At 44.8% G+C, this 15782-nt stretch overlaps 1 protein-coding gene across 1 annotated transcript in view; it reads right to left on the bottom strand.

Annotated features, from left to right (window-relative positions):
• adarb2 (adenosine deaminase RNA specific B2 (inactive)) overlaps positions 1–12425 on the bottom strand; it is a 168515-nt gene extending 156090 nt beyond the window's left edge. The window contains exon 1 of the mRNA XM_056434423.1: positions 12320–12425. Within this exon, the coding sequence (XP_056290398.1) occupies positions 12320–12425 (106 nt within the window). The remainder of the gene's footprint in view (positions 1–12319) is intronic.
• Positions 12426–15782: the final 3357 nt, after the last annotated feature.

Below are 15782 nucleotides of genomic sequence, written 5' to 3' on the forward strand. Positions count from 1 at the left end.
TATATATATATATATAGTCCACCATGTACCTTATTGAGGAAAACCTGATCCGACTGAGTTTTGGGGCCCACCAGGTACATTTCCTCTGTGCACCATTTTTATCATGCAATGACATTGGTGTCATTTGGCTTAAATTAAATAAATCATGAGATTAAAGTAACAACTCCATCATCTGTTCAGCTATAAGCCCAACAAAAGAGCCCGATAATTTGACAAGAACTAATTGAATGTTTATTGAGGACGAACCTTGTTTCCTGTCACAAGATGAAACTTACACCTGCTGTTTTTTACAGGAGCATAACAACAAAACGTTGCATGCTGCTCAGACAGCTTAGCGCACGTTATCTGTTCCTACCCAAATAATGTCATCACATTTGTTTCCATCCCTGGCAGGTCTGACATTTTAAGTTTTTTTTTAGTGCTGTGAAAAATAACGCGTTAACTCAGTTTAATTCAATTACAGGTTTAACTAGTTTTTTTTTTTTAACGCATTTAACGCATGCGCAGAATGAGCTTCCAATCCGTCTGTTGTTGGTCGTCGGAACGAAAAAAAAGTCACTTGCAAAATGAGCTTCCAATACACCACTTCAATCTGAACTGTGTCCGCTCTCATGCAGACGGTCTGTTCATCGGTAATGATCCTTCCGCAGGTTCACCTCCGGAAACCTTGTTACGACTTTTACTTCCTGTAGATCAGGGTCTCAACACGTCGATCGCGACCTGCCAGTCGATCGCGGCGTAGTGTCGGTAGATCGCATGACATTAAAGAGATTGGCCCGCCCCCTGACATGTTCTCTATAGCACGTCTTTGTTCTTTTATTAAACTAAACGTCTGTTGATCGTATCTCCACAGCAGCATGTCATTTCTGTCTCTTCGCGTTGCGTTAACACTTATCGATCTCCGTCTCGCGCCACAGAGCTCCGTGCGCGCATCGGGACCGAGCAAAAAAAAAGTCACTTGTCAATCTGTCCCCGTGTCCGGGCCGGTGAGGTTTCAGCTTTGCAGCGGTGTCCCCGCCGTCCCTTTCATCACGGCCCAGTTCATGAAGAAAACCCACACAGTCAGTTTGCCTCAGCAGCTGCTAGAGGAAGACTAGAGGCCTTTAGATTGTATCATGGTGGAGTTAATGGTTGACAAACAAGAGAAACATGTTCTGTTTAACCCTCCTGTTACCTTTACATTTACTAACATATTTTACCCTCGGGATCAATTTGACCCCAGCAATTAAAACCTCCAGAAAATTATTAGAATTAATATTGCTTCCCAAGTTTAAGTGTGAGGTACTTTATGTTTGTTTGTTGACTACCGAAATAGCCCTTTAAATAAATAAAAAAGTTGATATTTCTGATATGTGACACAGTGAAAAACAGCCTGGGGTCAAATTGACCCCAAAGAACACCGACATTAAACATTGAATGGGGTCAAATTGACCCGAAAGGTAACAGGAGGGTTAAACATTCTGTTTAGGATGAAGATGTATTAATGTTCCATATGGAAGAAAACTGCTAAATAACTGCTGAGTTGCAGCACCATTGTATAGAAGAATGTATAAATGCATATATCCGTCTTTTGTCATAAATCTCTATGTTCTCACAAAATATACCGAGAATATCGGTAATATGTGATTAATCATGATTAATCCACAAAAACCTGTGATTAACCAGATTAAAAATTTTAATCGTTTCACAGCCCTAGTTTTTTTGTGTTTAAATATTTCCCAAAAATTACTCGTGGGCGACTGTGGGTCAGTGGTTAGCAATCAGAGGCTCGGCGGTTCGATTCCCGGCTAGCACTCGTAGATGTGTCCTTGAGCAAGACACTTAAGCCTGAATTGCTCCTCGTAGCTGTGCCTACGGTGTATGAATGTAACATGATTGGATAAAAGCGTCAGCTAAATGTAATGTACTCAGAGAAATGGAAGACAGCTGCCAGATGAACTGAGGCAAGCAGCTGATAAGTCTGCTTCCCTTCAGATGTGCAGCATGGCTTCTTTTTCTCTTCCCCCCCCCCCCCCCAACACCCGACACTGAAATCAAGGATGTTTTTTACCGGAGACATACCTCACATGGGGGACTTGCACAGTACACCTTGTGTCTAAATCTGGATTGGTGGTGATGTAGGTTCATCTGTGGCAGTGTGTCAGGGACTCTCTCGGCCCAGAGGCGTCCTCTGTCTTTGTCCTTTACGCGAGGCAACATTCGGAGCCTCGGGTCCTACGCACCCTTCACCGAAAGCTCCAGCCCCCAAAGCACCACAATGATTTTGTCGGTGAGGGGGTGGGGGTGTGAGGGGTAGTTGGGGCTAGGGGGGGGTGAAACTCTCCACCGTGCCAAAGCCAATCCAAGGAGACCAGTGCCAAAGCACCATGTGTGTACAAACAATCCAGCTGTATCCGACTCGATGTATACCCAGGCCTTATCTGGGCGAGGCCAAATAGGCTCTGAGCTATCGAAGGCAACGGCTGAGTGACTGGATCTCTCGGGTTTTTTGCTGAATGCAAACACATCTATTACGCTCCATCACTTCAAGCTGTGCAAATCAAAATCAGGATAGGCGAAAGAGGAAGGGGAGGGGGGGGGGGATAACCACCACACTGTGTGACTGTTAAAAAACTTGGAAAACAGTATTCCTCATATCGCGCCGATCGGCCCCAGAGGTATAGAAAACTCTTGGCTCGCCCATTGCCGTCCGACTCCGGGGTGATACGCAGAACATCAGGCGGAGTTAATGCAGGCAAAGGTTTTATTATTTTCAGAAATACCTTTTTAAAGAATTTGCAAGATAAGCCCGTCCGTCTCTCCGAGAAGGAGCCCCTAAAGGATGCTGGAATCGATGGTTGAGAGGATTTACTGTTATTTAATGCTGGCGTGTGAGCAGAATAATGAAGCAGCCAGGACACTCATCATTATTATCAATGCACTGATCTGCCATTAGGCAATTCCATGAGCCACGCAGATCTAATATGCGCCGGCTGTAATTACCATTCAGTCACCCGGCGTCAGAGATATGTTTATTTCCGAGATATTATTTATCTTGACCCCTTCGGTGTAAATATCACAGTGCACAGAAAGCATTCAGTGTACAGGTATCGTAATGGAGTTCATGACACAGACCATTGCTAACCCCATGATGCATATAACTTATCATATAATAATGTAATCATGGGGTTATTGCCAATTAGATAAAGACACGAGTGACCGTTTCCTAAACCCCTCCTCCGAGCAGTGATTGGCCAATCAGAGCTTAGCGATGCCTCACAAGTCGAGCGTTGGATTTTCCCACATGCCGGACCAGTGTGCAAATAGCTGTCGTAAGAGCAATTCTAGAGGTTGGTGGATTGCGTCTGTTTTTCTAGTTGGACAAAACCAAAATAACACAAGTAAAAAAAGGATTTGTCTGCCGTAAGCCGGTAGCAACCTCCAGGTGTGAAACTTAAATGCAATGCTGAAGTTCCTTAAAAGTGCATTTATTCTAATGGCCAACAGGGGGCGACTCCTTTGGTTGCAAAATGAAGTCAGATTGTATAAAAGTCCATGAGAAGATTACCCTATACTTCTCACTTGATTTATTACCTCAGTAAACATGAGTGTATGGTCTCAATATCTAGTTTCAAGTCTTCTTCAATCTCAGAATGATTTTTTTTTAAATCATCTTACATTTAGAGAATTTCAATTCATTTCAATTTAATTCAGTTTATTTGTAAAGCCCATTTTCACAAATTAGAAATTTGTCTGAGTGCTTTACAATCTGTACATATAGACATCCCTGTCCCAAAACCTCACATCGGATCAGGAAAAACGCCCAAACAAAAGACCATGACTAAAACTATGCTTTAGGACGGGCTGCCTGGTGATTGACAGGTTGCTACCGCAGCGTTGTCCGATAAAATCGATAACAATCGATTATTAGAATAGTTGGCAATGGCTTTCATTATCAATTCGTTGTGTTGGCGATTATTACGCCATTTAATAAGTCAAGGAGATTTTTGAGCATAAAAATAAAAAAAAGTTAAAGGTAGAAGAAAGCAGAACTAGTGGTTAATTCTTCCGTGGTGGTTAAAAGAAATTATACCTGTTTCCACGAGGCAAGGCAACGGAGATAAGCCATGCCCCCTCTCAGGCGCGAATGATCCACAGATAGTCGGGCGAGTAAACTCAAGCGAGTAAAGCATTATCAGTTCTGTTTCTGAATAAAGGGTTAGAAATTAATGTTTAAAAAAAATAAGATTCATCGATTAATCGAAAAAATAATCGACAGCTTAAACGATTTTTTAAATAATCGTTAGTTGCAGCCCTACTTAGCTCCACCCTCTTGTATCACTTCGGGCTCCAAAAAATTAAACGCCAAAGTTCCGAAGCGCAATCGGTGACTACATCCACTTCTCATACAGTCTTCGCGTGAACATAAGCTGCTAGCATCATCGCGTAGCATGTCAGGCTAAAGCGCACACCAGCTGCAGTCGTACAGTCGTAACACCACTCATAACCCGCACTGCAGTGCTGACGGAGCAAAGGTACCAGCTTCTCAAACTGCTCAGATTCATATTAATCACCTCAAAAAGATATATTAAGGACGGACAGCGGTGATGGAGTGTCCCCCTCGGCTCGAGTTGCGTGGAGCCACGTCAAGGTCAAGACGAGTTCCTTCCACAGATCGCACGTCGCATCGTGTCTCCCGCTGAAATGAACTCGCTCCGAGGTCTCAGACCTCCGGAGAGAGCCCTCAGGAGAGGCCCCTCTCGTGGAAAGCCCTCCGTCTTATTAATGGAAATAGATGCTGTTGGCGCACCTCCCCCAACCCCCCAGCAATCAGACGCGTCTATTCTTGGGTAAAGTCCGCTTCATTAACGTTATCTCAAATAGGCACCCAGTCTGATGGTAAAAGAAGGGACGGTGTACGGTTAAGCTGTTTCATCCAATTTCCATATGAGGCGGGGTATCGGTGTTAACTTTGCCGTGTCAGCACAGCAGACGGGCCGCTCGAGCCGCCATGTGCCCGAGGCACGGCGGCGACGGGGCAGCGTTCGTCCGCCGTGCTGATCCGAGGCGATCGCAGGGCTGTTCACGTCTTTGTCACTTTAAGTGAACAAATTGAAGCTGGACACGTTCCGGCAAAAAAACGAAAACGAAACAGAAGAAGAAGGAAAGAAAAGAACGTTTTTTTTATTTAAAATTTTTCTTTGGTGCTCAAATTCTTACACCTTTAGCGATTTTCCGCTCATGAAATATGTCCCTTTTCAAAGTAGCAGCTACCGCCGTGCCGTGAATACACACGAGCGAGCGAGCCGGAGGACAACAATAACAGTGTGTGTGTGTGTGTGTGTGTACACGCTGCAGAAACGAGAGGCGGGAAGAAAATGAGAGCGGAGAGAGGAAACGAAAGAGAGAGAAAGAGAGAGAGAGGGGGATGAAGAAAGTGTGAAACTGCGGACCGTCAAATGATCTGGCCTCTCTCCAGGCATGATGACTCAGGGATGATGGCACAGTTAGAGCTAATTAGGATCATAAACTGGAGAAATGTTTTTTCACCATGATGTGTGTGGAGAAGGAGGGGGGGGGGGCTTCGACGCTGTTGGCAGTGCTTCAGATTAGATGCGAGTTTATCCGGATAGCATGCTTAAATAGTGCAAAATACATTATAATACATATTTATTCTATATCAGCAGCTCCTTGGTTTTGAGCTTGGTGGAGATGAAGCCCTCCCTGGCTGATGATGTTTCTTTTTGCAGCCGGCTGTCATGAAGCAAGACCAGGCCTGAACAGAGGATGTTCTTTAACACCTGGAGGAGACATTTAGGGGTGTAATACTCCGTGGATGACATGTCCTACTTTAAAAAAAATAAAACTTGTATATTTTGTCTTTTTGAGATGATTATATTAAAAGTTTTTTTAAACCGAGTCCTGGTTGTCGTTGAAGAGCACAGGGCATCGCCACAGGTTTCTGTTCCCAAAGCTTCACGGGGGTCGACCCGGCACCTTCTGGTTGGGACCGTAACGCACCTTCCAACTCAGGGCGGAAAATATGAATCAGATTCATTAAATTACAGCAAGTTTTTATTTTTCCGCTTAATATTCCACTAGAATTGAACATTGTGGTTGAGACAGCCGTAAAGATGCACATACGACAGCATCCATCATCAGGTCCATATCCATATGTGATTTCCAACATCAATCAATTTATACAAAGATATATATAATCTTTTTTTTTTTATCTATCTTCTTAAATATATAATTAAAATTAAAATTAAATAATTAATATAATTTTTGATTTTATTTTTGTCGTGGAACAAAGCACACTTTATTTCAAATGTTCAACTCGAGTCACTTTCCAATAAAAGATTACAAACAGAAATTGAAGGATGCGGGTGTTTACGCTGTTAACTGAATGCTTTTAGGGATTTTGAACGCTTGGTTTGGAACTTAAATGGTGGAAGGTATTTCTAATTAGTACTGACCGCAAGATCAAGGGATATTCACAAAGATAATCATCAGATTAATGGATGAATGAAAAAGGATCGTTGCACTTGCAAAATAAGAGATCAGCAGCAAAATAAAGTTGGAAACCGCTGCTGACTGTTGTTAATAAACAAAGAAGGTACAGCCGCAGGACAACAACCACAACACAGTGAAAGCTGTTGCTGCCAAAACAAAGACTTTTTAAATGTTAAATCTCTTTCTCTCGTCTCTCTCTCTCGTGGACCTGCAGACACACCAACACTTGACAGGACGCAGTAATGCTGCTGACTCACCGCGTCCCCCACACACACACGCACACACACACACACACACACACACACACACAAATGAACGCCATTACATTACATTACATGTCATTTTTGCACGCTTTTTTTCCAAAAAGACTTACAATAAGTGCATTTCAACCTAGAGTACAAACTAAGCCATCTGATCCACTCTTCCCTCGGCACTCCCGCATACGTTAGTTCAACTGTATGATATATGTTCGGCGGTTCTCGGAGGTCTCCGCTTCAGTAGTTAATGTTTTGAAAGCTGTATCGGATGATGGAGCTCAGCACACGACGAATGCAATTAAATATCTGTGTTCAGTCACCATGGCAACAAGTGCAACAAGTGATTTGTGATGTGAGTAATACCCTTATCTCACCAACTGTGGGAGTCAAACACAAGTCCAATTAACTGAAGTGTCACCTTCTAAATTTTTTACAAATCTGCATCTGTGCTTTCTTTTTTCTCTTTTTTCCCTCCATACACTCGTGATTCACTTCCTCCTCGGCCCGCCATGTGCACGCGATGCGGAGGAGACTTTCTTTTGCACCAAATTTGTTTTCCCCGCCTGAACTTTAAGTACAATTCCTCACTGCCGGGCTCCAAAGAGCCAAGAGGGACTATTAAGAGATAATTACTAATTATGCTAATGTGCTAAAGTTGTACTATTCCTTGTTTAGTTTTTTCTTGGTCATTTTATCAGCTGTCCTCAAGAGAACACAGTCAATAGTAATAACCTTTTTTTTCTCCCTTTCTTTCTCCCTCAGCTAAACGCTCAGTCAGTTAGAGGACGCCGTGTCCTAAACCGCCAACTCCTCCACCGCTCGCCTTAATCAGGGAGCGCCTGTAAATGCACAAAGCCCATGCGCGCGCACGCCGAGGAGCGCTTCCTGTCGGCGCTGACCTTCATTAACCTCATAAATGCCAGCGGCGGGTTTTTTTCTTCTTTCTTTCTTTCCCTTTCTCTTTTTTTTTCTTCTTCTTTCTTTTTTTTTTTGTCGCAGCTCTCAATGCGGTTATCAGCACAAACACAAACAAGTGTGACAGAAGGGGGCTGAAACCAGACTTCACATCTCCGTCTGTGCCTGTCTGGGACATTGGTTCCCTTTTCATCGCACACGCGTTTTGTTAATGAATACATTCTGCATGTAAATGCGAATCACTGCGGAGAGAGAGACAGAGGGAGTATACTGTGACGAAGCACTAACCAGGTTAGATTCTCATGAACTGACAGCCACACACAGATCAGCCCCCTGAGCAAACAACAGGGTGGGACACCATTGTGGCTCGACTACTTTTCAATGAGCTCTCCTCGCAGCGTTATCCAGCAGCGAGCACACTACGCCTCTCGGTCTTACTCCTTTATGACTCACATCTGGCTTTGTTCGTCGACTGTTATTCGGGAGACTGCGTGTGGAAATTGCGCCACACGTGAAGGAGACCCATCGACTGAAGTCGAGCTGCTGTTGCTCAAACTACTTTTTTTTACAGAAGCTGACAAAGAAATCGTCACAAGAGACCGACTTATCAATCAAAAACAATCTGATGTTTCCTGTCTAGTGGTGTATCTGGATACCATGTGACCACAATATACCTGGCTCTGACAGGGGGGTGGGGGGGGGAGACTAACTACTGCTATGACAAACGGACACTTTAAATATCACGTTTCTTCAAAGGCTTGCAAAAAAAAAGAATACACAGGCACAAACAGAGAGAAAAAGAAGCTTAGCTCCTGAAATTACAATATATAGTGTCACCGGCAGCAGCTGGTAAGAACGGCATCTTGGAGGCAGACGCAGACGTCGCTGGTTAAACCGACAAGATTGTTTTACACGTCTCTTCTCACAATTCTAAAATCCTAACGTGGTTCGAGGCCTTCCTCGGCCTCGGCAACGCAACCTTCGCCCTCACCTCGACGCGTCCTGGAGGACTGAAGGAGGTACTGAACAACCCGTGCGTCTGCCCCCCATCACCCCAACTGGACTCTCTAAAGCGGGAGCCGAGGAGGTCAGCAGGCGCTGATCCTCAGCCCCCTCCTGCCTTAACTTCCGTCCCCACACTCGACCCCTCTGCCACCACCTCGCCAGGGACGGGAGTGCGAACCCGCAATTTCTACATAAATTACACTACCCCCCCCCACCCCCACACACACACACGCCGCTCCTGATGATACACCGTACTGTACGCCGAGAGAACGGGGTGATAAGTGTGGTTGTAAAAATATTATGTTGCTCCATAAATCTCTGCTCTGCTTATTTTTGTTCATGAAAAGCACTGTGGCTAAAAGACAAGGAACAAGTCCCACGTATGCCATAGTTTAAAAAGCACCGGGAGGGGGGGAGAGGGGTATGTAACACGCTGATTTTACAGACAGTGGACACTCTCTCAGACGCTCCGGTGCATCACTGCCTGTGCATGTCAGCCATCTCCAAAAAAAATAAGAAAAAGAAAAAAGGACATGCTTCAGGGACGCAACCGTGAATCCCGAGGCTGTGATTAATTAAAGGACAGATACACTGCACGTGCCTTGTGCGGGGTGTGTGTGTGTGTGTCGATCGGGGGGGTCCTTCTAGGAGCGGTGGGGGTGACACGGGTCAGGCAAACACGGGAGAGCGATAGCGAACGCAGAGCGAGCCGCCTGTCCGTCCGAAGCGACGCCGGCTGGAAAAGAGAGCGAGAGAAATGCGAATAAGGCCACAGATGATCAATTTAGAAAAGTGTGTGATTTCTCGCAATTATGGGCCTCGTAATCTTTCTTCTGGAGAGATTTGTTTTGTACTCTACATCCGGACAATTGCAAAGAGGATTTGGAATGAGGGTGGGGGGAATAAAAATAATACAAATAAAATGAAGTGAGTTTTGTGGAAGAATCTGCTCACAAGCTTTTAAACACACACACACAGGTTTTAGCGAGTCCATCTACAAATAATCTGCATCTTTTTCCAGGGATTAGCCTTTAAATGCCACGAAATAATCCCTCTGTGCCTTTTTATTTTGTGTGTGTGTGTGTGTGGGGGGGGGGGGGTATTTTGCCTTGAGGTCAATGAAAATAATTGTGTGAAATCTCGAGATGATGATCAGTTGGCACTTGAGATGAAGGGTAAACATAATTTTTGTAATAATAACAATAAAATGCTCAGCTTTACTTGATTTGTGGTCAAGTTTGAAGTAGGCGAGAGAAAGAAGAAAGAAAATCCTTCAATCATTCAACATTTGTCAAATCTGTATTTCTCCTCCATACACACACACACACACACACACACACAGAAAAACATTCCAACAGGAAGAGGAGATCTGACTTAATGTTTCAGCACAGTGAGTCCACCTCCTGCCGCTTTCAGAGGAGTCAGCGGCCCCTCGGCACATCCCAGAGACACAGTTCATTTACGGGCGGCCCCTGAACCGGCCCCCTAATGTCCCGTGTTATCAGAATGAATCAGCGGCGCTGATAAATTAGGCGTTGGGGAAGCGCGCCGCGGAGGCCCGCCAGCTTAATGCGCGCACTGTTCGTGTGATACTCATATGCAATGCCTAATGTTGTGGAACCAATTCTGCCGTTTCCATTATGTAAATACATTTGCCTGTGCGCCATATTTTATGTATTGTCTCCCTTGTCTCAATTACTTGGGCTGTTAAAAATCAAGAGGCTATGGAAATGAGGTGCGGTTGTCTGTTTGCGGTTTGATGACGGGTGCAAAGTGTTTATGGAGCTCGTCGTGCGTTCAGCGGCAGCCGACGCGCTCCTCCGTGTTCCGCAGTGTGGCACGTCCGCACCGTCAGGCATGGGCGACGCAGTCGGTGGCGCTGTCGTCTCTTATGGTTACAAATGGCTGAAACATAAATGTCTCGTTGCTTTCTTTATTTAGATCCGGTCTGCTTTCTTTTGGAGGCCTGGGGGGGCGAATACAAAGGAAAAGACATTTCTGGGAGTGTTTTTGTGCGCGTGGGTTATTTTTTTGGGGGGCGACTTGCTGTGAAGAAAGAAAGCGCACGTGGAAAAGAACCGAGAGAACCAAAGCAGGGGGGAGGAGAACCCCTTTCGAGGCAGTGGAGCTTCTCTGTGCGGACGCTTTAACTTCCTCCTGAATCTTTTTTTGTTGTCACTTTTTCAATATGGGGCACGATATCGAATACGATAACATGACTCTGTAAACACAGGTACGTGTGTTAACAGTGAACACCACTACGCAGTGGATTGGGACTATTTGAAAAAGGACAACAACAAGCTAGAGAGTGTGTGAACAATCAGATTGTGTGGATTATTAGTTTCTTTTCCTCCCCTTCAGTAGAAAGCCTGAGCGGCGTCAAGTGTGCAGAGGGACGCAGCACCGTCCTGCAGGCTTTTTGCCGGGCAGCGAACCACGCAGGGAGCGTGCATCCGTCTCGGTGCGGCCTCAGAGAAAACCCTTGCACCCTTGCCGCCTTTTAGTCGCTTAAGATCGACACGCTTTTTACCTTTCGATTACAGAGGCAAGGAGTTGTTGCTGTGCATCTCGTCCGAGGGCTTTAAGCACAATGACACTCCTTCATTCGAGGGGGAACTCTTTCCTGCTGCATTTTGGGAGATTCTAGCTCAGGAATGAACACATATAATTAAATTAGAAATTAAATATTATTGTAAAGTACTATGTAACCAACGGGATATTTCTCTTAATGGTGAAAAGCCCCAAACAGTGGGTCGAGCTTTGTGACTTTCTAAGTGTTCGGTGTATTTGGATGAGGCTCAGCTCAGAGATCCGGGGTTCAAGTCTCTAATGAGGCACAAATAGTTTGATATGAGGCAACAGGGACAAATAAAGCAGCTGAGAAATCATCAGAAGGATCACTACCGAGTTTTAGGATGCTATATAAAAATGTACAGTATGTGGCATTGACATTCAAGTGCTTTCTTTACAAGAATAATTATTACAAAATCATGCAGTTGTTTTACAGTGCATGTGTGGCATGGCGTATTCTTTATATAATATTTTGAATATTTTAAATCACGAATAGGAAATGACTAACCGGGGTTGAAAAATCGTGAAAGAAATAAAAAAGGTGCCGTGATGAAGTTGAACACGGCTCGGGGACAGGCGTCGCGCGCGTGTCACACGGATGCTTTTTCAAATAAGGTTTAACAAGCAGCTCTCCCGTCACCAGCGTGCGGTCAAACTTGTGTTTTATAAGCTGATGGGTCATTTCTTTTTCGTCCTTGTACTCGTTGATGTCCGAGACAATAAAGGCTTTGATCAAATAAAATAAAAAAGGAGAATTCACACCGGCTGCAACTAAACTTTGAAAAGATGAACAAAATTAAAACATTGCGTCATTTTAAAGGAAATCATTACTCCACGTTTCGTTGTTCCCAGTATTTTCAAATTGGCTCGAACTCAAGCCGCCTCGGAGCGCGCTGCGCGCGACATGGCAGAGGACAGCGGGCTCGCGGTGCGCTCCGATGCCCCGCCAAGGTGCGCACGACCTCTGCTCTCTCACACACTGGGACCCGAAAAACAGAACAAACAGACAAACCCACCCCCTAAAAAAAAATGTGTTTGCAATTGTTGTGCCGACACAATAAAGCGCGGTGAAGTTGTACCTTTTCTCTTCGATCGCCTCCTGCGCTTCCTCTTCAGCTTGCATTTCACCTGTCCGCTCTGAGCCCCCGACGCGCGGCTGCTGCTGTTCCCAAGTACGGATGCCATCGCGCAGCCCTCTGGAGCGCAGCGCGCAGCAATAACTTGGTCTCGGCGGCTCGACTCCCCTTTGTACTTGCCTCCGCTGCGTCCCTCTGGGTTTGACGTAGGACTCTCGCACTATATGTTCCGTCCCTCCTTGTGTTTTTTTTTTTTGCTTTCTTTTTTTTGTTATCCCTCTCGCTGTTCCTGGATCACCTCGGAACACTCCAGCTCGCCTCCCGCTCCGCGGAGAGACCGTTGGCAGCGCAGCGCGGCGCGGCAGCTCTCAGCAGCACTGACACCGGCGCGCCTCTGCACACATTTGGGCATCAGCCACTTTGGATTCAATCATGCAGGGCGCTTATCTATTTGCTGCCGAGCTTTCTAATTAGGGGCCAATCGTGGCTGTCTGGGAGGTGTGACATCACCGGCGACACCCACCGACTCGCACCCCTTATTCACCCGCTGCTTCTTCTTTTTTTCCCTCACATTTTCAGTCCTACTTTTTTCGTATTTTTCTTTTCTTCGCACTGCAGGGGAAGTTAGTTATTTTTAGGGGTCAGAGGTCAGCCTGGTAGAGCAACTTGGCTCAAGGGCACCTCAGCAGTTCGGATGTTTTGCAGCACCGGGGATTAAATATGGTTATTGCTGCTGGTTTACATATGTAACTACACGCCTGCTGCAAACTCGCCACACACTCGGAGCCTGAGAGAACATGTGCAGTGTGGAGTGGACGATAGATGTTGTTCCTCCTTCATACGCAGAGTACTTCTGCTCGATGAATCCTCCTCCTTCCCCCTCCTTGTGTCGACTGAGAATTGGGATCTCTCATTTCATTGCAGGATTTAATTAAAAGAAAAATAAAGTCCCTCTCTCTCTGTTCTAAAGTCACCCACAGAGGATTATTACTCTGAGATGCATAATACTCCATTTAAGTCACATCAAATGCATCTTTGATATACAGTTTGTCAACTTCTGTTCAATTCCCAAGCTTTGTGAGTTCACTATAGCATTTAAGTATGTGATCAAATATCATTCATTTTAAAAATCCTGTGTGTGTGTGCGGAGGTTGGGAGGGTATTGCAGGTGACCTTCAGCATATGGAGGCAAAGACTCTTCGACATTGTGTTGCAGCGACAAAGTTTGAGGCTTGAGGCGTGAGTGGAGAAGAGTTGAAGGCTCTCAAAAAGCATTTGTGGCTTTCCAGGCTGGAGGTTGTTGTTTTATTTCCACTGTGGAGGTGTGTTACAACTGCCGGACTCGTTCAGGGCCTGACCAGTAAAAATAAGTATAAAATGCAGGTAAGAAGCGGATCTGCTCAGGCCTTATCGAACACATCATTTCACTTGGTTCTCTGCAGCTGCTTCGATGTTTCAGTCAATTTTCTGCATTTTCAGATTTAAAAAAAAGGACATTTAATTATTTTTCATTCTCCTTTTACACTCGCCAGCACTCACCATATTTTAGGTTCACGTACAAAAAAAGAGTAAAATGCATCTGCAGGAAGAAAAAAACTAAACTCCAACAATGACCCATTTGCTGATGTCAGATTGAAAAGTCAATTTGAGGCTCTGTTGTTGGGTGGAAGCATTTCCTCCCGCCCGAGGGGGAGAAAGAGCAGAGAGGGCAGAGAGAGAGGGTGGCGGTGGCGGCGGTGCAGGGGTTGTCCGCCACGCTGCAGCTTGCCCTCAGGATGCCCACAAATATCCATGTAAATTGCAGTTTAAGAGAAATCAATACAAGTGACAAGTTGCCAATGCTACTATCTGGGTTAGTAATGAAGGTGTGCTAGCGGGCGGGGGGGGGGGGATACATAGATAACAGAAAACAGACTGGGTGGGGCAGAGGTACAGGTTAGACACACACACAGCAAGGTCAGTGGTTGTTGGATGGATGCTAAGTGATAACTAACCTTGGTTATATGGAGTATTATCACTAATATGCTCTTCTGCACCCAGGTCGACCCGGGAAACATCGCACTCACATTCTCCGCGGACTTTGAACGCGCCGCCGCACGGAGTGCCCCGCCAGATTCTGAAAGTTTGTGGCGGGGTAAACAGAAGCAGCAAAGTGCATTTCATATTTCAAGTTCGGGAGATATGAGACGGAATCGTCAACATGACTCATTCAAACAGTGCTTCCCAAAAAAAACAAATTACTGGCGTTGTATGTGTTCAACTTGCTGCATGAGCTGTATGACAACGGTCAATGTCAGTCAAAATGGAATCCCAAGGTTAAATACATGCCACAGCGGCAGTAATCATATTCAAGGCATGACTGTGGATTTTGTGCTCTGCAAGAAACTTGCTGCTCGTTTCATTATTTTGTAATTCACCGCTTAAAAAGAGTTTTGGTTATAAATGGACAGTATTTTTGTTAATAAATAGTAAAAATAAATATATATATATATAAATAATCATATCATCCAAGATGATGCCTGCAAGTAGATTGTGTTGTCGGACTAACATTCCCAGACCAGAAGATGGTGAGAAATGTAAAAAGTGACTTATTATTTTAACGGCTATAAACATATTTGCAGGTTAATTTTATGTAAATCGGCGAAATGTTAATTGTACTAATTGTAATTCGGAAAGTCACAATTGATTTTGGACTCAAGGATGTGAATCTTTAAGGCTGGCATGACGACAAATCACTAGATATTTCAAAAAATGTATTGTGCCAATTCCAGGAATTAGCCATGAACTAATACCGCCGGTGTGTTATCGTAAAAAAGGATGTCTGTTTTGGCCCAGGAGTTATGGAACGTGCTCTCCCTCTCTGTGTTTCATTTGGCACGACACTTGGCATTAAGTTTGATGTCACAACTGCGGATTAAAAAGTTTGATTTAAATTGAGATTGCTGCAAACACATGGCAACAACTCCTTCTTTCCCGCCGTCAAATCAGACGCCTGCAATCTAAGATAAGGAGGCCAATCAACACGCCGCACGGCACATTCCTTATTTCCGTTTTCTCCTTTAAATTTGATGCAGCGTGGCAGGTTTTTTTCCTCTGGAAATGAAATAATTGCTGGTCTGCATGGCTCTCGCAGCGCTCTTCATTTGCAGACTTCGATCGCTTTTCGTCGTTTTCATTATCAAAACAATTCACGGAGGTAGGACCGTCTCCATGGTGATGCACCTGTTGGTCCCTCATCAAAATGCTGTGATTTAACAGTTATTTATTTCCTTTGCTCTCAGGTGTGTCAACCCTTAACTCAATATTACATGCAGGCTCCCGATGATACTTTTTGTATAGTGTCCCACAGCATTTTCTGTAATATCCACAAGAGTGCCAGCGGAAGGTCAGGGCACAATTTAAAAGTCTTCAATGTCAGAAATAAAGCACCATGATAAACTAACAACAACTGAACTTACGAAACCGA

The sequence above is a fragment of the Pseudoliparis swirei genome, chromosome 16 (assembly GCF_029220125.1).
Source record: "Pseudoliparis swirei isolate HS2019 ecotype Mariana Trench chromosome 16, NWPU_hadal_v1, whole genome shotgun sequence".
In the NCBI taxonomy this organism is placed as follows: Eukaryota; Metazoa; Chordata; class Actinopteri; order Perciformes; family Liparidae; genus Pseudoliparis; species Pseudoliparis swirei.